Consider the following 23,171-nt stretch of genomic DNA (forward strand, 5'->3'; position numbering starts at 1 on the left):
GAACATGCAAATGTGTTCCTCCCTCCACTCATCTGTTAATGGTGTTCCCACCTCTTGGAATGCCCTTCCTCTACCTCAATCTGTCAAAAGTTTCTAGATTCCAAATGCCACCTCCTCCAGGAAGCCCCCCTAGACTGACTACACAAAGGTTTGTGTGTGTAGGTCCCTTCTCCCCAGCTGAAGCTGTGAGTATCCTGGGCTCATCTCTCTCCTGGGCCCTCAGGGAGGATCTCAATCTCCCTTGACCTTCTTCCACAAATGGCTCAGCTCTGAACTTCCAGACACAGGACAGGCATCCGGCAAACACCAAATATTCATGAGGGCTCCTCCACCCCAACCACACAGGGCCAGTCTAGTCTCACCCCAAGTACTGGCAGGCAGGGCGGGCACAGGCGCTCTGCCACCTGAGAAGGACTACACACACCTGCTACTCCACGCTCCACAGACCCTGCCCCCCCCAAACTCTACACAGTGCAGCCCCCTCAGCCTCCTTTGTCATGAACGTGTTAAAAATAACCATGATAATCATCTCTTCCATAGGGAGACAGCAATGCAATTTACAAAGCAGTCCCCTCTTCCCAGGGCTCTCTACATCCTCCCTGAGACTGGCCCTAGAGCCCCAAGCAGGACCAACTGACCCCCTGAAACACAGTTCTGTCATGTCCCTCCATGGCTCCCCATCCCAGCAGTATATCAGGATCTGGGGGTGGGGGGGGGGGTGTGTAGTGGGGAAGGCCAGGGCAGAGTAAGGTGCCTCTTGTAAATTCCAGGCTCTACCTCTGCAGTACAATGCAACTAGGTACATACACCCCACAAGAATGCCAGTCCCCCTCCAACAACTTCCTCCCCAGGCTGTTGGCCTATCTGCCCAGCCTCCTGACAGAGCTAGCTGGGTCTCTGCCACGTTCCCCACGTGGCCAGGAGCTCCCTGAGAGCACGGACTACGTCTGACTCATCCCTCTTCCCCCACGCTACCTAACTTCTGGTTTCCTTAAGGCCCTCCACCAATAGGATGAGGTCCCAGTGTTTGGGGGCAGCAGTCAGAGCCTTGGCCCCCATCTCCCACCACTGGGGCTACCATCTAGTAAAGGCTGGTCTACTATAGCCCCCAGTCCCCTGCATGTTCACACATCATGCCCCAGCAAGAGCAGCTTCTTTACCTTGAAAGCCCTTCCCCTTGCACGGGGCTATGACTTGGGGAGGTGCGTAAACGTGCCACGAAATAACACTGGGCCCCTCTCCAGGTCTCCTTCCCGCAGAGTGACGATTTGCCAGTCTGCCAGGGAGAGTCCAGTTTGGGCCTGCCGCCCTGATGGAAGTAACCATATCCCTTCCCCCATTTATAACCTCGAAAATGTCCTGGTCTAGATGATAAATTATATGACCCATGTCACTTTTAATCCTTCTAAATGCATGAGAAAGAAGGTGTCTGTGCACTCTGAGACATTACCACCATCCCCAGTACCTGATGGTTCCTTTTTCTAACAAATCGAGAGAAAGGATGAGCGTCAAGCTAGAATCTTTTACTTTCTTTGGTTATCTCCTATTTCAGATAAGTGATACTTCTTTTCCATTGATGATATGGTATTTCTTTTTACTATATTAAATTTAAAAAGCCATTTGATTTAAAGAAAAAAATTCATAGGCCAGTGAATTCCTATTCACTCCTCAAAACCCAACTCAGAATCACCTTCTTTAGACCGCTTTCCCACCCCTTTGTGGTTTAATCCTTCACTCTTCATCCTCCCTCGACACCCAGCACATATATTTATACCTATTGCACTAAGTCCTGACAACACACACCTATTTATTAGGGGTCTACCACGTGCCAGGCACTGTGCTAAGCATTAACCCACATTATCTTGCTTAATCTTCACCATTACTCTTTAAAATAGCTCCACTCTCCCCATTTTATAGGTGATGATACAGGGATGGGGAAACACGCCTGTGATCACACAGCTTGTCAGTGGTGGTGTCAGGGATTGAACCTAGGGCTTGGCGACTTCAGCCGATGGCCTGGACCACCACTGAACTAGTGGTCACTCTCTCCCACCAGAGGGCAGGTGTGTCCAGTTCGCCTTGGATCTCATTCACTCAGAGCCGCTCCAAGGCCTGGCACAAACTCCACTCTGATGAAGACTCAAAGACATGTGTGATGGATGGGCTGGGGCTTGGTCCTCTCTGAGATGTCTGGGGCGGGGTTGGGGGGCCTGTGTCCCACTCCCCGTCCCATGAGGGAGCATACAGATTTCCAGCAGCAAAGATCTGGCTGGAAGGATCTTCCAGGAAATGTACCACACGTGCTAGGTCTGCCCACTACCCTCTCTGAGAGAGGCCCTGCCTCCTCCATGTCTGCACGCTAAAAGGCAGGTAGAGGCCCTCTTCCTGCCACTAGACCAGGCTTGTCAAAGGAAGACAGCAGGGCCTGACTGTCGAGGAGAAAGCCAATCTAGGACTGGGTTAGGCAGGTAAGGGGCAGCTTCCTGGAGGAGACAGGGCTTGAGCTGTGCTTGGAAGGATGGGGCAAAGGATAACCCAGGGTAAAGGGCATTCCAGGTGAGCGAAACAGCCCAAGCAAAGGCAGGGAAGCCAGAAAGCAGAGGGTTCCAGAACCAGTAGGAGCCCGGGTTGAAAGCATGAGAGAGAATTAGAGAGAAAGCAGGTGGCAGCTGGATCAGGGGCGGGGCTGGAATGCCAGGCCGAGGAGTCTAGGCCATAACCGAGGCCGAATCAGGGAAGGGACACACATAGAGAACTGGGGGTCCTGAGGCTCCAGTGGGGCGTGCCTTGTCCAAGTCACCCAGCAGCAGTGGCAGAGCGGGATCTGAACCCATTCTTGCCCACCCCAGGCCCAACACTCAGGGGGCTTCAGGCTCACCTGGTGGCTATGCCTCCAGAATGGAGCCTGGATGATGGGAACGGTCTGCCAGTAGCATCCGGCCAAGGGTGGGACAGTGGCCCTGGAGGGAGGCAGGGAGTGTGGCAAAGGAGGGAAGGGGGTGCAAGGACACTTTCTCCCAGACGTCTCCTGGCGCAGCCACACCTCAAGTTGAGGATCAGTGGGCAGGAACTGCGGGTTGAGGCCCGGCTCCCGGAAGCTGGGCTCTACAGCAGGTACCACCTCTATCCCCCGCCTTCCAGCCCTGGCCTCAGCCAGCCTCTGTGCCTGTCCTCCGTGGAGCTCCTTCCTGCCTGCCTTCCCTTTCTTCCTCTCCCCCCCACTCCACTTAACAGATTGCGGCAGCAAGATGGCACAAATTTATGGCTCAACTCACCAAAAATAACAAGAGATCTATCAAAGGCAGTTTGCGTGAAATTAACAGGCGTCTGTACCCTCTTGTCAAATGCACTCGGTTCTGAGGCGGGCCCAGCCACGCCGCTCCCAGCCTCATCGCTCTCCCAGTACCAACCCAGCTCCACCCTGCTTGGCCTTGCGTTGAAACTACCTGGGAGGCCCCAGAGAAAATGAGCACTGCTCCCCTTACCCCGGTGCCTGGTGGAGGGGCTGGCACGGGGATCTCACGCTTTCTGTTCACCACCATCCCACCGATCTTGTCCTCAAGCCGGCAGCCCCATGTGTGCCAGCCAGTTCTCCTGGAGCTGGTCCAAGTGCCCACCTGGCCCAGTGGAGAGGAGGTGAGGGGAAGCACGGAGGTGAGGCCAGGGGCTTGGCCGAGGTGATGCCGCCACTGGGCACAGAGCGCTTCAGGTCCTGATGTTGCCATTGGGCAGCTCAGATGCCCCCCGCCCCATGGAACAAACTGAATCAAGTGCCCATCATCTCTTGCCCCAGAGAGGGTGGGCCCAAGGGAAGAGGTGGTGAACAGGAAGAATCTCTTGCCTACCAAGGGAGAGGAAGGGGCTGTGCCAGCCCAGCTCTGGGCACCAGTGTGCCTGTGAGTCCACTTAGAGCTGATGTCACATCACCACCCCCACCATACAACTCCCTACCAGAGCCCTGCCTGCAGACCATCCCATGGAGCAGCCTGGCAACATGCCAAGAAGGGCAAGGGGCATGAGCTGGAAGCCCAAGGCTCCCTACTCAGAGAGGATACCAGGCTTCATGCCCAGAAACAACCAGCATCCAATCTCCAGCCATCCTTAGTCCTAGAGGACCCTGCGGAGGCTCGGAGAATGGTGGGAACGATGGTGCCCTTCCCGTCACCGGCCCCCTCTGACCCCTAAAGACACCCCAGCTACCAACCAACTCCTGCTTCCGGCTTCAGCCAAGCCCAGCTGGCTGCTCCTGGCTCTGTGCTCCACATGGCAGCCTGCCCGGATGGTGCCCGCCCAGGAGGGCAGAGCCTCTCTCCATCCACTGCGGACCACTGGGCCTATGGACCACAAGGAAAGCCAGACAAAAGAACCTGTCCTCTGCTGAGCACAATGGGGGAGGCCCCCATACAGTGACAGGCGGTGGCAGCCAGGCAGGAGGAGCCATAAACCTCCTGATATACGCCTGGCGCTCTCCGCTGATGTTCGACAAAGAAGCGAAATTCAATTTCTTCCTGCAGGCACTAAATCCCAGGCCAGCCTCCAGGGCCTGTAGCCTGCCCACGGCCTGGCTGTCACTTCGACGGCTTCATCGACCGCTGTGAGAGGCCAAGGTGGCCTAGGGGAGAGGCCCGAGCAAGGCCACTGGGCACTTGCCATGGATGGGCGTGATGCCAGAAGTCTCACGGGGGAGGCTGAGAAGCGTCTCCCCCAGAGCCCTGGGAGAGGCCATTGTCATGATAAACCGTCTCTAATTAAACCAGGGCTATCTCCCATTTTACAGCCAAAAACACTGATGGAAGTAAACCAGTATCTACTCAGTGTAACAAAGACAGCTCCCAACTTCCAGGCTCTGTCTCCAAAGCAGGCACGGGAACAGTCCTACTCCTCCAATGCTCCCAGCAGCCCTTACGCGAGACCCCCTGTCTCCCTGTCAATGTTCTCAGCCTGATCCAGAAGGTCCCTTCTGACTTCCGTCAGTGCATGAAGCCTCCCGACGGTTGGCCAGCACCTGTTATCTCAAATGGGGAAACTGAAGCCCAGAAAGGGTTGGGGGTGGGGGAACTCCCTGTTAGTACCAGAGCTAGAAACCACATCCCAAATCTGCCTCCCTCCCACCCCCACGTCCTGGGCCCCCTGGCCAGTCCCTGACCCAGCCCCATTCAGCAGACACATAGGACCCAGCTGAGGGTCTCGGGGCCTTGAAGTGGCAGGAAGGAGAGTCAGCAGAAGGTGGCCGTGGCGGCAGGAGCTGGGGTGGGAGGGGGAGCAGGCAGGACTCAAGGGCTCGGAGAGCTTTTGCCCACTCAGCAGGAAGCTCCAGCAGCTGGCAGCCTTGGTCCCAGAAGACGTGGGCCCAGAGGGGGAAGACAGGGGACACTGGGAGTTGAGCCAGGCCAGCCCTCCAAGGCAGCCTCGAAGAAGCTAGGCCTCTTCACATTCTTCTGCTCCTTCCTCTGCCCTGACCCTGGGGCCACAGGCAAAACTCACTGACCCGTGTGGGCAGGAAGATGTCCCTGCGCCCTGCCTACTCCAGCCTCCAGGAAACCTTGTCCGCCTGCAATGCCAAGGCCTGCTACGGTCATTCCCAGCTTTGAGCCTTTGTACACGCTCCTCTCTCTGCCTGGAATGCCCTCACCACTGCTTTGGCTTGGCTTGTTTCCACTTGTCCTTTTGATCTCTGCTCCTGTATCGCTTTCTTCAGGAAGCCTTCCCTGATTGCCCAGCTAGGGGGGTCCCCTCCCTGGGTTTATCACACTCCTTTGCTTGATCTGTGCCCCCATTCATCCACCCAGACTGCAAACTCTTCCAGAGGGAGGTCTGACCGCCGCCCCCCCCACAATTCACTTTGGTGACTCCCACACTTGGATAAAGCAGAACCCAGAAGGGACACTGGTGAACAACCATATGAACACCCCAGGATCTGCTGAGATGGGCACCATCAATCCTCCGGACACTCCCGCCCCACCTGGGCCCTGCTCAGACTCACCATATCTCATCTCCGTGGTGAACAAGTCATTGCTGCTCCCCGAGTGCAAGTCAGCCTCGGCAGGTGGGGCGGGGCCCCCGGGCACCAGGGCATTGGACAGGGTGTGGGCAGCAGGAGGACCCGGAGGCGCGGTGGTGGTGGCGGGGCCGGCCCCTGCCTCACCGGGGCAGCTGCAGCCCGGTTGGGCGAAGCCACAGGCCCTGCCGGCCGCGTGGCTGCACTCCTCACTCCAGCGGCAGAGGACCCCGCAGGTGAACTGGCTGGAGTTGTTGTTGTTGATGAGCAAGACCTCGACGAAGCGGAAGGCCAGGGCCGCGGGCGCCAGCAGGCGCGGGGCCTCGGAGGGCTCGGCCGAGAGGCACAGCTGCACGAAGTTCTTGTCGAAGTGCAGGAAGGTGAAGGGGCCAGAACCACCGCAGAGCTCCAACCCCGCGGCTTCCTCCTCCTCCTTCTCCTCCTCCTCCTCGGGCCGCCCCAGCTCCGACCCCGCCTGGGCCTCTGCCTCCTCCTCGGGGCTGGGCCGCAGGCAGGTAAAGTTGACCAGGTAGTGGTCCAGGGGCAGCAGGCGAGGGGCAAAGTGGGTGCACACCTGCTCCTGGCGGTTGAAGCGCAGGTAGAGGGAGTACTTGGTCGGGTCTGGGTTCTCCAGGGTCCAGGAGCAGCCCGAGGCGATGGTAGGAAAGAGGTCCTGCAGTGAGAAGGCCCCGTAGAGCACCCCTGAGGCCAGGGCGGAGCAGGCGCTGGGGGCGGGGTCGAAGGCGGCGGCCAGGCGCAGGGACAGAATCACAGATAGTAAGAGGGGACAGGCTGGGGTCATCCTATGTCCCTTGCCCTGTGGAGAGAGACAGTGGTCAGTGGCCCCGAGCACAGCCAGCATGGGCGCTGATTCCCCTGTGGCCCGCTGCAGGTTGTAGCCTCGTGGCGCAGACTAGGTTCTTTTAAGTCACCCAGGTCCACCTGCGTGATCTTAAGAACGGACTTGACTTCTCTTAAGTCACCCAGGTCCACCTGTGTGATCTTAAGCCAACGGACTTGACCTCTCTGAGTCCCAGTTCCCTGACTTCCTAAACAGAGGCACGCAGGAGAGGGTCTGGAATCTCCTAAGTCTCTAAGAAACATTAGTTGTGACTATGACTATACCATTCCTCCATCAGTCCCACTCACTGCCAGCATCTCAGCTGATGTTTAGGTCCAGCCCCAGCCCCAGCCCCGCCACACAGCTTGTATTATTCTCCAGCACGGCGCTGCTCAGAGTTGCAATGTGTCGTGATCGGCTGTGAGGCGCGTCACACATAATCCAGCAGTCATTGTCAAAGTAGCAATGTTTGACAACGATTTGCTTTTTTATAAATCAGAGCAAATCAAGGTTATTCCCGGAACAAAGTCACTCTCACTCACTCTGCTTTACTGAGTGGGAGACAAAGGGGAGGAGTTACCGCCTGTGTGCCAGGGACTGAGCACCGCCTGAGCCGTGCCCATGGGAGGGCATCGCAGGCATGAAAGTCATGACTACCGCTGTGTGAACTTCCTGCTGGAAACCAGGGGGAGAGGCATCTGCAAAATGGGTGCACTGTTCCGCTCTGACTCCTCTTCCCCTCCAAGGGCTTATCCTCCAAGGCCTGGCTCCTGGCCTGCTAGGGCCTGGCTCTGGGAGGCCACGGAGCTGTCTCCCTGCTCTTAGCTGCCACAGCCCTTTCCTGAAAGTCTGTATCATCCAGTTGTGACCACTGTCCCCTGCTGTCTCCCTAGGGCTAGCTTGCTCGTCTCTTGAGCCTTCAAGCTCAAGGAGGGGAGACCAGAGTTCATTGATTTCCACCTCCCCCCAAAGCACTAAGCTGAGCTCCCAGCAGCTGTGAATGGACTCAGGGCATGGGCAGGTAACTAGGACCCGAGTTGATGGGCACACAAACAGTCACCCGCTTGTGGACAAGGGATGTGGGGGTGCTGCAGGTGTCTCTCACCTGCCAGATCAGCCAGAGCCACTGCGCACGGCCTCCACCCCAGCTGTCCAGATGGCAGAGAGCTGCGCCTGGGCTGCCTGAGACCCACTTCCAGCCCTGCCCCCAGAAGGGATCCACACTGCCTCCCTCCTCCATGCCCGAAGCATAGCTCACAGCACTGGATGGGCCCCTAGAGCCTGGTTGTTCCACATTAGAGGAGAAAAGATGAGGCTCCGAGAAGGGAGGCAGTGTGCGCAAGATCACTCCCAAAGAAGCCTGGCTGAGACCAGAGTCCAGGACCCAAGACCCCAGCCCGGTTTCTCCCACATCCACCTGTAGCCTCCTGCTCTGTCCCCTTCCCTGCTACTCAGGCTTCCGGCCCAAGCCCTACACAAACCTAGGATAACTCACAGGGTGTGGCTAGGCTGTCCCAGGACACAGCTGCTCCCCCAGGGAGCTGTGGCTGTTCAGGGGTCTAGATAGAGGCTAGAGGCGGTGAGGGGGCGGGGGGCAATGGAGAGGAATTAGAACCCCAGAACTCCAAACACTGTGCAGCCTCCAGGGAACACCTCACTGCCCCAGATCCCATATGCTACCACTCTGAGCCAGGCCCCAGGCCCCGACCACAGACACACACTTGCCCATCCTGGGCCACAGACGGGAGGGGAAGCAGGTTCCAGGCAGGAGCACTGATTCAGGAGGAACCGCCCCAACCCTCCTCCAAAGACCCATCTGGATTTATTCAGCAGAAGCCAGGATAGGCTGTGCTTCTACTCCACCTGCCCCCAGAGCTAGAAAAGGGACCAGACCCCTGGCCTTTTCGCTTCACATCATGCCTGTCCCAAACCAATCGTCCAGCCCAGCCAGCCTGCTGCGGCACCAGGCACCAGCAAAAGCCAGCGGCTGACAATGAGTGACATCCAATCCCCCCGCTGCCCCCAATTATTTTTAAGCAGGCTGCAAAATTCAGGCCATGGCTGCAGTTCAGTAGAGGGGAGGAGGGGGCTCATTATAACTGGCCTTGTCTCCCCCACTGAGAGCAGATCAGGGAATCTCCACGCACAAACTCACCAACACCCCTGTGCCCTGCAGACATGCACACAAAAGCATGGATGCACAGACACATGTCTAGCCAGGCATTCTGCATGTGAAAAGATAACACATGCACAGAGATCAGCGTAAGCCCCAGATGAGTGAACTCAATGCACACGAGGCACACACACTCACATGTACAAGGCTGTCAAGAGCCAGACACTCATACACATGCAGAGAGAGGCAAATGTACTCTCTACTGTGAACACACACACAGGTGTTTGGTTCTTTGAAGCTCAGCCTATGACAGCCAAGTAGCACGCAGTATCTGACCTGCTGCTCCTTCCTTGGTGTTCCTGAAACAGCGGCTCAGGCCTCCAGCCCCACCTCCTGAGACTCCCCAGCTCCCGCAGACTCTGTAGGCTCCAACTTGCCAAAACGCACTAGGTCTCTTATCCTTCAGAGCCACAGCCTGGCTTCTCCAGAACTGAGCCACCTCTAAACCCTGCCCAAGCCCCCTCCACCAGCCAGTCTCCTTCAGACACCTCCCCTCACATCAGTTCTGGCATTTCACCCTGGGTGTGTACCTTTGTTGTTCCTGCAGTGACGTAAGACCTTTTAGGGGGTCCCTCTTTATATCACTCCCCACCCACAAAACAAGGCCAGGAGCCCAATTCTAAGATGGGTCAGAGATTGCCTCTCCTGGGAAGGGACATAGGAGGACCCCTGCCTCACAGGCAGCTCAGATGGTCACCAGCTGTGAGTAGTCTCCCTGAGCCTCAGTTTCTCCCTCTGTGGAGCAGAGACCCAATCCCTGCCCTGGGATTTCCAACTCGGAGCTAGTCTGTAGGGGAGACCCCTGACACCATCTTTTCCCCTTTACCCCCCTTCTCAGAACCTCAGTCTCTCCTCTTTCTTGCTGAGGGTGCGGTCGCTGCCTCTGAAGGCTCTTTGGGTTAAACTTCAGGGTAGCTTTGTCACCTGCAAGTCCAGGAAGACCACCAAACCTTCCATGCACAGAGCTGGACAGGAGGGGTATGGAGGTCAGATCAGAGGAAGAACTTCCTGGGTCCAGAGGTTAACGGAGAGGATAATCTGAAGGCCACCTCCCTCAAGACCTCTCTGGGCTGAGAGGGGCGAGGAGCTGGTTGGAGTCATCTCAGTTTCAGGGACCCCCTCCTCCAGCCACAGTCTCCCTTCACTAGCGTGCCCCTCTGCCGCCCTCAAACGTGAGAATCCCACCCTCTCGCCAAGCACACTCAGGCCCGCTTCCTCCCTGACCCCACAGGCCTGGGCGTCCCTTCTGCACCAGTGAGGGAATCCGTGGCTTTTCCAGCAGCTGGAAGGACCAAGATCAGACTGGAGCGGGAGGGGGCATGGTGGGTAGCGCGGCGGGGAGGGGCATCTCAGGGCAAAGAGCTGGGTCTCCGGGATCCCTGGGATCGACCCCTAGCCTCCCGACGGCTGGAAGCAGGGGCGCTTGGTGGTGGGAGCCGGCTGCCCCGGGCCGCGGGCGGGGGAGGGGCGGCGGATGGGGTAGGGGCGCGTCCGCGCGCACATCCGTCGCGTTTATCCACCTGGCAGCTCCAATTCGCCTGCCCGTCACTCACCCTCCGCCTCCCGGGCGCTCGCTGCGCGGCCGAGCCCTGGCCAACACGCGGGCGGCGACCCCCACGCAGCGCCTCGAGGTCCCCCGCCCTGGCCCCGGCCTGGGTCTGGGTCTTCAAGGACCCCTCTCGCGGAGCTCTGGCACCCGGGAGGGCACCCACCCTCCATCCTGCCTCGAGAGCCGACGAGCCAGACACAGGAGGGGCGACCCTCCCCAGTGCCGCCCCTCCCTCTTCGGCGGGCAGAGTGTCTGAGGACGCGGGTGCTCCAGGGCCTTCCCGCACACCGCTAGGATGCGGTCCCCTAGCCCCCCGGGCGGGGGGCGGGGGCGGTGCCGGGCAGGCGGCGGGGGAGGGGTCGGTGACTCAGCCGCCCTCCGCCCGCCTCCCGGAACTTTGCAGCAGCTGGAGCCGCCGTTGCTACAGGAACCGAAAGCTTTTGTTCCCCAATGTCAGGGCTGCCTGGACAGGCAGGAGGCTACGACTCCCCGGTGGGCCCCAGACCCAGCCACGCTGCCCAGAGGGCTTCCGGCCCAGCAGAACGTCATGGGTTCGAGCATTCTCTCTCCCTCTTGCCCGCCAAAGCCAGGTTTCTTCCAGCTCTTGGGGGCCTTCTAGCCAAGTTGCCCCCTAACTCTGACCTGGAGCACTAACTGCCCTGGAAAGTTCCTGATGATATCTCTCCTCCCGAGGGGGGTAGGTAGTGGCTCTTCTGTGCCCCCATTTGCTCCTCTGGGACTGATTCCCTGCATGAGCCCCCACTAAGAGGCAGCCTAACTTGGGGGACCTTGGCTGGGGTTCCTCCACCTCCCCAGCCTCTGCACTTGAGCCAGTATTTCAGAGGCCTTGGCTTTTCACGGATGCCCCTCTGATCACACAGGAGTCTAGCGGGGATGTTGAAGGATGGGTGAGTAGTTGGGGAGACTAATGGTCACTGGCTCCCTGGACCCATCATGATGGGCCCTGGAGCTGTTTTCTGGCTTTATTATCCTGGAGGCTGGAACAGTGTCACAGAACTTGTCCTGCCTTTCTCCTCTGGGATAAGGAGTGGTGTGGAGTGGAGAGGGGCTTGACCTTGGCCTTGAAGAGGAAATAGCCCAACACACCTATCATTGTCAAGCATTATTAGGTGCTAGACTCTCTATACAAACTACCTAATACCATTAGATACCATTAGATATACCATTAGATATACCACTGACCCATTTTATGGAGGGCCAACTGAGACTCAAAAAGGTTATATAGCTTGCCCAGGTCACACAGTTTTGAACCCAGGTTATCCAACCAAAAGCTGAGTTTCTAACTACTTACTCAGCTCCATTTCCTGGAGGTTGGGAGAGAGGGAAGAGGGCAGGGACTAGCTGGGACCTCACCGTGGGTTAGAGAAATGCCTGCCACACACACCCACCCCAGACTGAACCTAGCTCCTTCTAAAGAGTGATGGGGGAGGGGGAAAGAAAAGGGGAGGAGAAGGCAGACAAGGGAAGAAGAGCGGAGAAATCTGTCAATCTTGGTCCAAGGAAGACCCTCCCTCAAGGCCCCCATCCAACTAGGGCATACCCTGCAGGGTCCACACTGACCCTCACCCCTGTGGCAGCTCTAGGGATGCTCCCTAGGTCCCCTTTCTGTCCCAGGCAGGGCCAAGTGGATTCCCCCACTGCCTACTTCATGCCCAAGCCAGAGCCCACTTTTGCCCCCATCCCTATCTAGTGGGTACTGCCATGGGGTAGACAGGCAGAGGCTCTCCGGGGACACCTGCCCAAGCCCAAACAATCCTAACCAGACCGCCTCAAATCCAGGGGCCAGTCCTGCTGGTCTGTACCTGGGGGCTCACAGGGCTCCTGGGATAAGCCCTCCTGCCCACCCCACACCCCATCCCCAGAGCATATGGCCAGACAACCAGGACTGTTCCCGCACTGCTAGCACGAGGGAGCACCCAGCCTCGCCCACCAATCTCCTCTCCTCAGGGACTTCCCAGCGCCAGTCCCGCAGCCACCGCTGATGCTCGGGCTGCGGAAACCTAGGGTTGCCCGCGGGAGGAAAAGGGGCGGCGGGTCCAGGACTGCGGGCAGGGGGCGCCAGAGGACACCCAGGGGCCCGGCCGGCAGCTGGCGAGGCGGGCAGGCAGGCAGCATCCCTTGGCCCGGGAGCCCCTCCCCCCGCGGGCACCAGACCCTTCGCCCGCTCCGCACTGGCCGTGGCGCGGAGGACTTCTCTCGGACCCAGCTGACTGCGGGAGTGGCCGCCAACTTCAGAGCCTACAACCCGCAACACCCCCCGCCCCCCATCGTGCCAGCCCCCGGGGCTGCGGGAGGGTGCGTTTGGTGCCCAGCTCTATGCCCTGGGGGTGGAAAAAGAGGAATGGGGGATGGACAGAGAGACTCTGACCAAAGATGGACAAGGGAGGCAGGGATGCGGGGCCAGTCGAGATCCCAGGCTGGAGAGGAGGGGGCTCGGAGTAGACATGGGGGACACGGCCCCAAGTCCAGGCTGAGGGGGAGGGGACTTGCAGCAGAGATTGGTGAGGGATAGCGGGACGCCCGGGCAGATATGGGGGAGGGGGCAATCAGGACAGAAATAAGAGGGGGAAGCATGGTCGGGTTACCGGTGCGGGGAAAGGCAGTAACTGTGGGCAGACATGGACGAGGACAGGAAGGACTCTGTGCAGAGATGAAGTGGAGGGGAGGAGCAGGCTTCAGCCCCAGACGAGGAGGGGGGATTAACGGGGGAGACACAGTCGAGTTGCAGGTTGGAGAGAGGGATTCTATTCAAGGGTGGGGGCGCAACCCCGGATCCAGGATCCGATCAGGAAAAGACTTGAGGGAACGATGGGGGTAGGTCTGGGTCAGAGCTGGGGGACAAGAGCGAGGGGCTTTGGCAGAGATGGGTAAGGAGGGACAGAAAAGGGACTCACCAGAGATGAAGGGGACCTCGGCCCCAGGCTTGTAAGTTCCCAAAGAGATGCGAGTGGGTAAATAGATGCTGAACGAACTCAGTTCGGGCGGGGGAGAATTCGGCAGAGGTGGGCTGGGGGAGCGCCCCTAGTCCGGTCCGGTGAGGAAATCGGACCGCGCCGGGAGGGCTCAGTGCGGGCCCGGGCGCGGTCTGGGGCCGAGCACTCACCTGGGCGCCGTCAGCAGCAGGAGCGGGGGCCGGCGCTGGCGGAGGCGGCCACGGGGCGCAAGTTTGCCATCCCTAAGGCGGGGGCTTGGCCGGGCGCGGGGCAGCTCGCTGCAGCCGCGCGGAGGGCCGAGGCTCCCGCTCCGCCGAGCGGCGGGTGCAGAAAAGGCGCCGCGGAGCCGCGCGGGGCGGGCGGGCGCCGGGCCGGGCGCGGGCTCCTGCCGCCGCCTCCTCGCCACGCCGCCCCCCACCCCCCGGCTCCCCGCTCCTCCGCCCCGAGCACCGCCCGCGCTGCGCGCCGCCTCCTATTCGCGGGCGGCGGCCGCAGCCCAGGGCTCTAGAAGCCGGCGCCGCATCCTCCTCGGTCTCCGAACGCCGCCGCCGCCAAACCGGGTTCCTCCGGCCGCTCCGGCCGCTGCCCGCAGCGCGCGCCGGGCCGAGTGACGGCCGAGGCGGGACGCGGCGCCTGCGCGGGCCGGGCCCGGGAGGGGGCGCGCGCCGGGCTGGGCGCTAGGAGCCGCGGGAGAAGGGGCGGGAGGGGGGTGACGGGGGTGGGGGCGACGCGCGCCGCCTCCTGTTAAAGGGGGAGCAGCGCCAGCCGAGCCAAGCGCACCCTCCCCCTCCCCGCCCTGGGCCCCCGGCGCCGGCGCCGGCGCGGGAGAAGCCCCGGGTAAGCCCCCGCCCCTCCCTCGGCCTCCTGGACCGCAGGATGAGGCGATCCGCGACACCACTCCGGAGATACCCCAGGCCCGAGGCATCTCGCGCAACCAGGGTCTCTGGGGCCCTGAGGGCTGAAGCGTTCCCACCCCCCTTTCCCCGTGTGCACGGCAAATTGCATACCCCTGTGCGTGCAGGTGCCCCTCACTGTGCACTGAACTTTGCATATGCTTATGCATACAGGTGCCCTGTGTGCCCTGCAACGTAGCCTGGCTCTGCATGCAACCGCCACACACATGCACGGTGCGTTAGTGTGTGCTCAGATCCTGCATGCATGTTGCTTGTTCCTGTGGGTAAGGATGCTATAGATGTGCACGCTTCCAAGTGCCACATATGTGCCGAATGCTGCGCATCACTTGTATGTAGGAGCCACACATGTTCACTGCAGTGTGCTGTTTGGTGCATACTCCTGTGTAAACTGGGCCGTGTTGCATGTCCCTCGGCACGGGGATGCTACACGTGTGCGGTGTGTTACATGTTTTCCTGAGTGCCTGTCTATTCCCCCAAGTGCCTTTCCATGTGCCAGGGGCGCCCCCATGTTGCATCTGTTTGTGTAGAAGCAGCAGAAACCTACAGGCCCACCCCCTCCCCATCCTGGCAATGCACCCAGGAACAGTTGGGTGGGGCCAGAGCCCACACAGTAAAGACAGCACTCAGGGAGATGCCCATGGCTCCGGGCCCTGGTGGGGCGGTTTGTGGCCTGGGCTTGTTGCCACCAGGAAGGTGGGCAGACCAGGGACACACCACTTCCGCCAAAGACAAGTAGGTTAATCGGAGGGCTCTGGTCAGAGGAGTAGCCAGCAGGGGGCAGCTTTGCAGTGAGGGTGGGATGGTTTCAGGAACTCTACTTCTTGAAGGTTCTCTGACCAGGAGGAGGCCAAACCTGGGAAGCAAGGAAGTCCCCAGTCCATCCAATCCCAACCCCACCTCTCTACGGGAGCACCTTGAATTTGTGTCTCCTGTGATATGGGGCAGGATAAGACCACCTCTTCCCAGGGTCAGTACCAGAGAAAAAGCCCCCCCCCCCATTCCCTCCCTCCATCTCTCGCCTCTCCAGCAGTCTCCGTGACATTTGTTGTGAGTGATTGTGAGAGATTATCGACTTTAATAGAAGGAGGTAATAAGGAGCAATGAAGGAATCTCACCTGTCACCTTAAGGCAATTTATGAGGTTGGATGAAGCAGGCAGGAGGGCTGGCACCTTTCCTCTCCCAACGAGAGCCCAAGGAGGCCTGTGCCTTGGGCCTAGCACCGGCAGGCAGGGCTCCTGGGTTCTTACTGGGCACCTTCAAGCACACCCCAAGTCTCTAGGTTTGGAGGTTCAGCTGCGGTGGGGAAAGCTATGCCCAAGTGGGCCTTGCCATCTGCATGGTGTGTTGAGAGAAATCCCAAGGACAGTGGGCAATCCTGGGCCTCCTTACTTGGGCACTGAGAGGGACAGTGGGGTGGCTGGAGTTGAGGTCCTAAGGAGATGGGCAAATGAAGAGAGTCCTCAGGACATGGGATGCCCACGACGAGGTAAGGACCCTGTCCTTCACGGCTCCAGCCCCTTCCACTCCTACCCAGAGCCTGCCTTCCTCCCTATGAATATTCATGACATTAGCATACTGGAGCCCCAGAGCCCAGAGAAACCCGGGGAAGGTCTCTTGCAGATGTGATGCAGCTGGATCCCTGAGGCCCTCCCCCTTCCCCTAGGATGCAGCTGGGTGCAGGGGATTGGGAGGCCTGGCTCCTGAGAGACAGCAGGCTTTTGTCTATTTCTCTGTGCCTTGGTAGTCCTCAGAGTTCTTGACCCCGTTCTTTCAGTTACAAAAACGCATGCCGTAGGAGAGACAGGTGGTCAGACAGAGAGAGGGACTGGCAGAGATGGTATTCCACACTTGGGGGGTTCATTGGGGCAGGGTGGGGAGATCAGCAAGGCAGGAGGGGCTGTGGGAGCAGGGTGGAGGGAGCAGGACCTCCCAGGGGTTGTGCAGAAGCAGGCTGAGTTAGGCGGAACCTCCAGAAGGCTCTCTCAAGGTGCGTCTCTGCACTGGGGCTTCCCCACCTCCTTTTCCAGGAGCCCCTGCCCTTCTATACTCACTCTGGTGATAATGCCACCCAGGAGGACTTGGAGTAATTACAAATCGTTTCCATATTCAAATCCAGCTGGTTGAAGAGAAATTACTTCTCTGATAGCCCTGGCAGGGGTGGGAACAACAAGTCTTAGCCGCAGGAGGGCCTGCAGGGAACCTGGCTCAGAACCTGGGCCGGGTAAGGGGTATCAGCCAGAGCTTGAGCACAGAGGGCTTGTGGGGGGTGAAAAGATATCTCCCATGGGTCCCCACTCCACAGACTGGACAAGGACAATGACTCCAGCCCTTTAGTCCCATTGGGACCCCCCTTCTGGGACCTCTGATGGCATGGAGGGGGCTGATCCCATAAGGGCACCTAGCAGTCACACTGTCTGCTTGCTCTCCTATGGAGAACCTTGAGAAAATCCTTCAGCTTTCTGAGCCTCTGTTTCCTTATCTGTGAAATGGTATAAATGAGCTCGGATTAAAAAACATGGATTAGCAAGAGCTATGCCCCTGAAGAGGGCCTTTTTTAAATAGTTTTGATTACCAATTAATATATATCTTTGTTAACAGTAAGCATCACCAGTGGCCCAGGCAAGAGACAGCATAGTCCTTAGTGGAACAGCACGGGAGGGGACAGTGGGTCGAGGGGGGAACAACCCCAGCCTTGTGCGCTGGGTCTCAGCCCTGCCTCCCACTGGGCTAGCAACCGCTATGCTTCGTTGCCCTTTAAACAGATGAGAAAATGTTCTTCTTCCCTTCCCAATGATTTATTTGGCCCAGAGCCTGGGCAGGTTTCCTTCTAGCCAGTGGGACCTAGGAGCACCCCTCCCTCAGCCTCTGCTCTTCACTGCCACCCAGCCAGGCACCTACAGCAACCCAGAATTCTGGGTACCAAAGTCTCCTTCCAGACACCCACACCCACCTCAGACACTTATCAGAAGCTCATAACATGTCCCCAAAGACACCCACTTCTATATGACAGTCTTCTACCAGGATCTGTCCCAGAGCTCATGTGACAAATACCTCAGTGTTCTGGCTGTCATGGATCCTGGCGGGGTATCCTGGAAAAGATGGATGGGCCAGCCCTCTCAGCCTGCAGGATGTCCTGCATATCTAGCTCCCATTCCTCCTGCTGCAGATGCCAAAAGAGTTAGGATCCTGGGGCAACCCAGGCTGAATGTTTGTCATTTTCTTGGTACTATGAGTTAGGGAGAAAAGGGAGGATTCGTTGCTGCCTACCTAAATCCCAGGTGGTGCCGGTGGTAAAGAACCCACCTGCCAATGCAGGAGATGTAAGACATGCAGGTTTGATCCCTGGGTTGGGAAGATCCCCTGGAGGAGGAAATGGCAACCACTCCAGTATTCTTGCCTGGAGAATCCCATGGACAGGGGAGCCTGGCGGGCTACAGGCCATGGAGTCACAAAGAGTCAGACACAACTGAAGCAACTTAGCACAACACAACTAAATCTTCCCAGAAGGTCAGTGTCTGGTTTGTGTACAACCCTGGGGGTTGCATTCTCTGGCCCCTAGGCCCTGGGGCGGAGGATAGAGAAGAATGTTAGGGTCCTGGGGGATCTTTACACATGTCTTATACTGGAGGATGTGGACAAGAGCCTGGCATGAAGAAGATGCCTTCACTCATTCAACAAGTATTTATTGAGTGTTTACTATGTACTAGGTACCAAGATGGGATTATTCCCTGGTGGCTCAGATGGTAAAGAATCTGCTTGCAATGCAGGAGACCCAGCTTTGATCCCTGGGTCAGAAAGATCCCCTGGAGAAGGGAATGGCTACAGACTCCAATATTCTTGCCTAGGGAATCCATGGACAGAGGAGGCTGGCAGGCTACATACAGTCCATGGGGCTGCAGAGTCAGATACAACTGAACAGCTAACACTTTCACTTCAGGCATCAAGATACAGACCATCAGCAAGTCCTATTGTTTCTACCTCCCAGAATGTCTTAAATCTATTTATTCACTCTTCACATCCCCACTGCCAACACCAGAGTTCAAGTTGCCAATATCTGGTACCTGAACTCTCTCTTATTTAATTTCCAGGTTTCCACTTCTACTTCTCATTCTTCTGGAGCTCACCGAACCATCTTTTTTTTTTTTTTTGGCCATGTTCCCCAACCAGGGATTGAACCCATGCACCCTGCAGTGGAAGCATGGAGTTTTAACCTTTGGGCCTCCAAGGAAGTCCTTGAGCCATCTTTTTAACATGTAAATCAGGGTACCCCTTCTTAAAGCCTCCAATGACTTCCCACCTCCCTGAACACTGTGACCTTCTAGGCCCTGCATGACCTGGCCCTTAAGCCTCTCCAGAGCCACTACCTCACCCCCACAGAAAGCTCAGGTGACACAGGTCTCCTTGCTGCTCTTGGAAAACTCCAAACTCTCCTCCTCCCAGCACTTCCCATGGCTGACTCCTCATCAGGAAGATCATGGTTCTATTATCACCTCCTCCTGGAGGCCTCTGTGATGACACTTCTAAAGCAGGTCCCCTCCCCGCCCCCACCTGCCTCCTGGCCCCTGTCCACCCCACTCCATTCGTTTGAGACCATTGCCTTGCTGCATTTCCTTCCTAGCACTCATTACTCTGAAAATATGTTGTCTGTTTCCCCTCATGTCATCTGTTTTCCCCACTGGACTATGAGTCCTATAAAGGCAGGGACCTTGTCCATCCATTCACCATTGGATCTCCTGGCACAAAGCATGATGCCAGATACATAGGAGATAATAAATGTTGAGGGAGTGAATGATGAAAGGACAAGCATAGACCCCACCTTCAAAGAGCTTCCAATCTGAGATCTTCAATCAACGCTTGACCAATAAAACAAGTGTTTAACAGTTTCCCACGTGATGAACCAGAAGGAGGTCAGGCCCTTGGATCACACAGATCTAGACTCTTGCCTCTGTTCCTCACTGGTTGTGTGACCTTGGCCAAGTCACTTATGCTCTCCGAGCCTCAGTTTTCTTTTCTGTAAAATGGAAATAATGATCTTAACCTAAGACAACTGATGTAAGTCACGTGAGACAATAAAGACAAAGTGCCGGATGCAGGGAGGTGTCGTCTTCGTGAATATGGGCCCCTTTCAGGCTTACTCTGGGCTGTGGGCTGTGCTAGGTTCTGGGTCATGGAGATGACACAGAATGGGGCCCTGACCTTGAGGCCTTCCCAGTGCCCCCCTCCGCTGCCCCACACCAGCTGAAGTTCTTATCTGCTAAAATCGTTGCAGCGAAGGAGGTGGCTGGAGCCAGCGTGTGACCAAGACAGTGTGCACGTGTGAGTCCTGTAGAGAAACTGAGTCCAGATCCACGTCTCCGTAGCACCTCCTCTCCTTATTTGGAAGACCTGGTTCCTTTTCTGCCATCCTTGTCTCTGTAAACATACACACGCACACACAGACGCACATACGGACAAAACTACATCCACACACAGTCACTGACACGCAGACATACACACTTGCCCAGGGCACGCAGGTATATAATTAACCACACACACCCAACCCCAGGACGCGACCCCCTCCACTTTTCTGGTGCAGTAGAGACCTGTCTGGCTTACCTATCAGTCCTGTCACCTCCGGATCAAGGCTGTGTTCAGACACAGTCCCTCCAGGGTGACAGGAGGCAGCCCGGGCACTCCCTTGGTAAATTCTCTCTGAGGTCTAATCCCACCCCCCTCCCCCCCACACCGACCCGCTGCTGCAGGCCTTAGGGGCTAAGAGCCCTGGCAGCCGCTCCAGAGTGTGGGGGAAAGTCCCTTGGGGAGGGCCTGGGATAACTGGCAGGCATGGGGCACACTGGCAGTCAGGGGACACGAGTGTTCCCACCATCTGGGATACCGTATTTTCTCTCTACCCACCCCCCACCCAAGGTGGGCTCTATGCCACCTGGATCCTGCTGAACTGGGCTCCTGCCAAGCAGGACACGAGCAGAGCAGGCGGGGGCGGGGGCGGGGGCGGTGACCTAGAGGGACCCGCTCAGCCGCTTGGGCCTGACACTGTGCCGGCTATTTGTAACTTCTTGTCACAATTAGCCCCTGGAAAGTGAAAGTGAAAGTCACTCGGCCGAGTCCAACTCTATGCGACCCCATGAACTGTATAGTCCATGGAGTTCTCCAGGCCAGAATACTGGAGTTGGTAGCCTTTCCCTTCTCCAGGGGATCTGAACAACCCCTTAAGTTGGTAGGGTCACTCCCATTTCACAGATGAGGAAACTGTGGCTTACAGAGAGAGGCAGAGAGAGAACTTGTACCTCCCCTCACCCAGGAACGTCCTGTGTTAATCCTGCCTCATCTTCGGCCTCCTTGCTACCCCTCGCCCCCCAGAGGACAGACCAACGGCCAACTGTGGAAAATAATTTATTTCAGGATTAGAGATGATCTTCCGGAGAAGACCAGCTCCCTCAGGGTGAGAGATCTGAGAGGGGTCTGACTCCCAAGGCCTGCTAACTGAAAAGAGAGGCTGAAGCTGGATTGCCTATATTTGGGGGAGACAACCAGGGTTTTGCTGAGGGTGTTGGGAAGGACATGACACATGCCACATGCCGGCTGACACCTACACACTTCCCTGGCTGGTACAACCACAGTCCCCTCAGATACCACTGCACAAGGACACAACCCAGGAGGACATCACTCATCTTTAACATACGCCACATCATGCTGGCAGGAAGGCAATGACTACTGCCAGGTGAGGGGCTGGGGCCAGCTCAATGCCAACCCTGGCAACGCTCACCTCTGGGGGTCTCAGACTTGGAGGCTAGCCCTGTGACTGAGGCAGGGGGTTGGGGCTCAGGGGAGGGGGCCAAGAAGGCTCCCCAGTGTTGTGTTTGGAGGGGAGAGGCCCCAGGGCGCATCACTAAGCCCGTGTTCTGCATGTCAGAGTAGGAGTGAGTGGGGCTGAGCTTGGGTACACGAGTGGGTGGTTGTGTGCGTCAATGCGTGGGGGCAGAATCTGTGTGTGTATACGGTGTGTCTGCCCAGGCCTTGTACGTCAGAAGCCTGGGCCTGGCTCTGGGGATCTCTGCTGTGTGTGTGTGTGTGTGTGTGTGTGTGTGTGTGTGTATGTTTTTGCATGCGGAGTGTGTGGTGTTTCTGTGCACTGATTTTTTTTTTTTTTGGTTTGGGTATATATATGATATAGAATGGGTACCTGTGTCTGATACTAGGATCTGTGCACCCAGAGCCTGGGTGAACGTGTTGGGTGTTGACAGGGCAGTGTTTGGTTTGTGTGCAATCAGAGTGTATGGTGCTTCTGTTCAGTGTGTGTGTGTGTGTACGTGGGTGTAGGAGAAAGTGTTTTGAGGCCTGTGAGTATCTGTGCCTTGGGGTGGCATATGAGTTAGGGTGTGTGCAATTTGCAGGCCTGTGTGTGTCTGTGCATCAGTATTTGGTACCTGTCTGTACCAGCCTGTGGTGTGTGTTCCTGTGTGTGCTTGGGGTTGTTGGCAGGCCTTCGGTTCCCTGCAGGGGGCCTGTGTGTGTGTGTGATACTATTTGGTGTGTGTCTGTGGCTGGTTGTGGACCTGGGTGTTATAAATGTATGTGTGTGTGTGTGTGTCTAGATGAGCAGTGTAGATTATGTGTGGATATGTGTTTTGTGTGTCTGCAGATCTAGACACGTGACATGGTGATTCTTGTCTTGGGGGACTTTTTGAACTAATTCTTCCCAAGAAGCCCCCGGGGGAAGTACTCACTCTCACGCTGAGACCTTGGCAGTGCCCCTCACTCTCAACAAACTCGGTGAGCTTTGTGCTTGCCTTTTGAAGGGAGACACCTCCTGAGGGGCCCCAGAAACTGCTGGCCACCAGGTCAAGGTCACATAGCTGCAGGGGCAGGGGTTCCTGGTCCCTCGGAGCCAGGCACCCCTTCACTTAGAAAGGGCACTCCCCGCAGAGGCTGCAGCGACCTGAGCTCCGCCCAGGTCTCCCCTGAAATGAATTTTAATTTCCGCTGGGGATCGGGATGGGGGGCGGGTGGTGATAACGCGGCTGGGGGGCCGGGCCGCAGGGTCGCAGAGCCGGCAGAAGACAGCGCCGATTTGAATTTCAAAGGCAGCTGGGGCCCAAGTGCGTCTGCGTTGTGCGATTGTGTGTGTGGCGCTGGTGTGTCTGCTCACGCGCGCCTGCATGTGTGGCGTGCAGTCTGGGTGGACGCGCTTTGGGACTGGGTCTCTGTGGGGCCGGGACGAGCCCGGCGTTGGCTGCGATCCAGTGACCGGGAGCCCGGGGGTCGGGGTCTCCGTCACTGCGTGAACATCCACCGGGCTGTGTCGGATGTTTGTGCGCACTGTGGGCACGCCTCCGCCTCTGTGAGCGTGGTTTCTAGGACGAGTCCGCCCCCGCGTGTGTGTGTCCGTGGTCTCGGTCCTGCGTGCGTCTGCGAGTGTGCCAGTGCGACTGGGGGCTCGCTATGTCACTGAGGGTGTGTTGGTGTGTCTGCTCGCCTGTGTGGTCCCGCGTTTGGTCTGATGAGCCTAGGGGGCGGGCGTTTGCAGTAAGGAGTCTGTCTGAATGTGTTGGTCCCCGTGTGTTCGCGTCCAGCCCCCGCATGAAGCTGCGATCAGGTCCTTGCGTTTGCGCACTCGGGTGTCTGTGTCACTGCGTCTCCGCCGGGGTTGGCGCCCTCGAGTGTCGGTGCGTCCGTGCGAGGGTGCAGAAGTGGGTGTCCGTGAGCTGGGCTGAGGGCGCAGGGCTCCGGGAGCAGGCCCG

At 57.9% G+C, this 23,171-nt stretch overlaps 1 protein-coding gene across 1 annotated transcript in view; it reads right to left on the reverse strand.

Moving 5' to 3' along the window:
* The window catches only part of ADGRB2 (adhesion G protein-coupled receptor B2), a 36,742-nt gene extending 23,013 nt beyond the window's left edge, over positions 1-13,729 (reverse strand). The window contains exons 1-2 of the mRNA XM_061148437.1: positions 13,686-13,729; positions 5,984-6,815 (exon numbers count right to left, since the gene is read on the reverse strand). Coding sequence (XP_061004420.1) covers positions 5,984-6,800 — 817 coding nt within the window. The 5' untranslated portion in view covers positions 6,801-6,815; positions 13,686-13,729. The remainder of the gene's footprint in view (positions 1-5,983; positions 6,816-13,685) is intronic.
* Positions 13,730-23,171: the final 9,442 nt, after the last annotated feature.

Source organism: Dama dama, chromosome 8, assembly GCF_033118175.1.
Source record: "Dama dama isolate Ldn47 chromosome 8, ASM3311817v1, whole genome shotgun sequence".
In the NCBI taxonomy this organism is placed as follows: domain Eukaryota; kingdom Metazoa; phylum Chordata; class Mammalia; order Artiodactyla; family Cervidae; genus Dama; species Dama dama.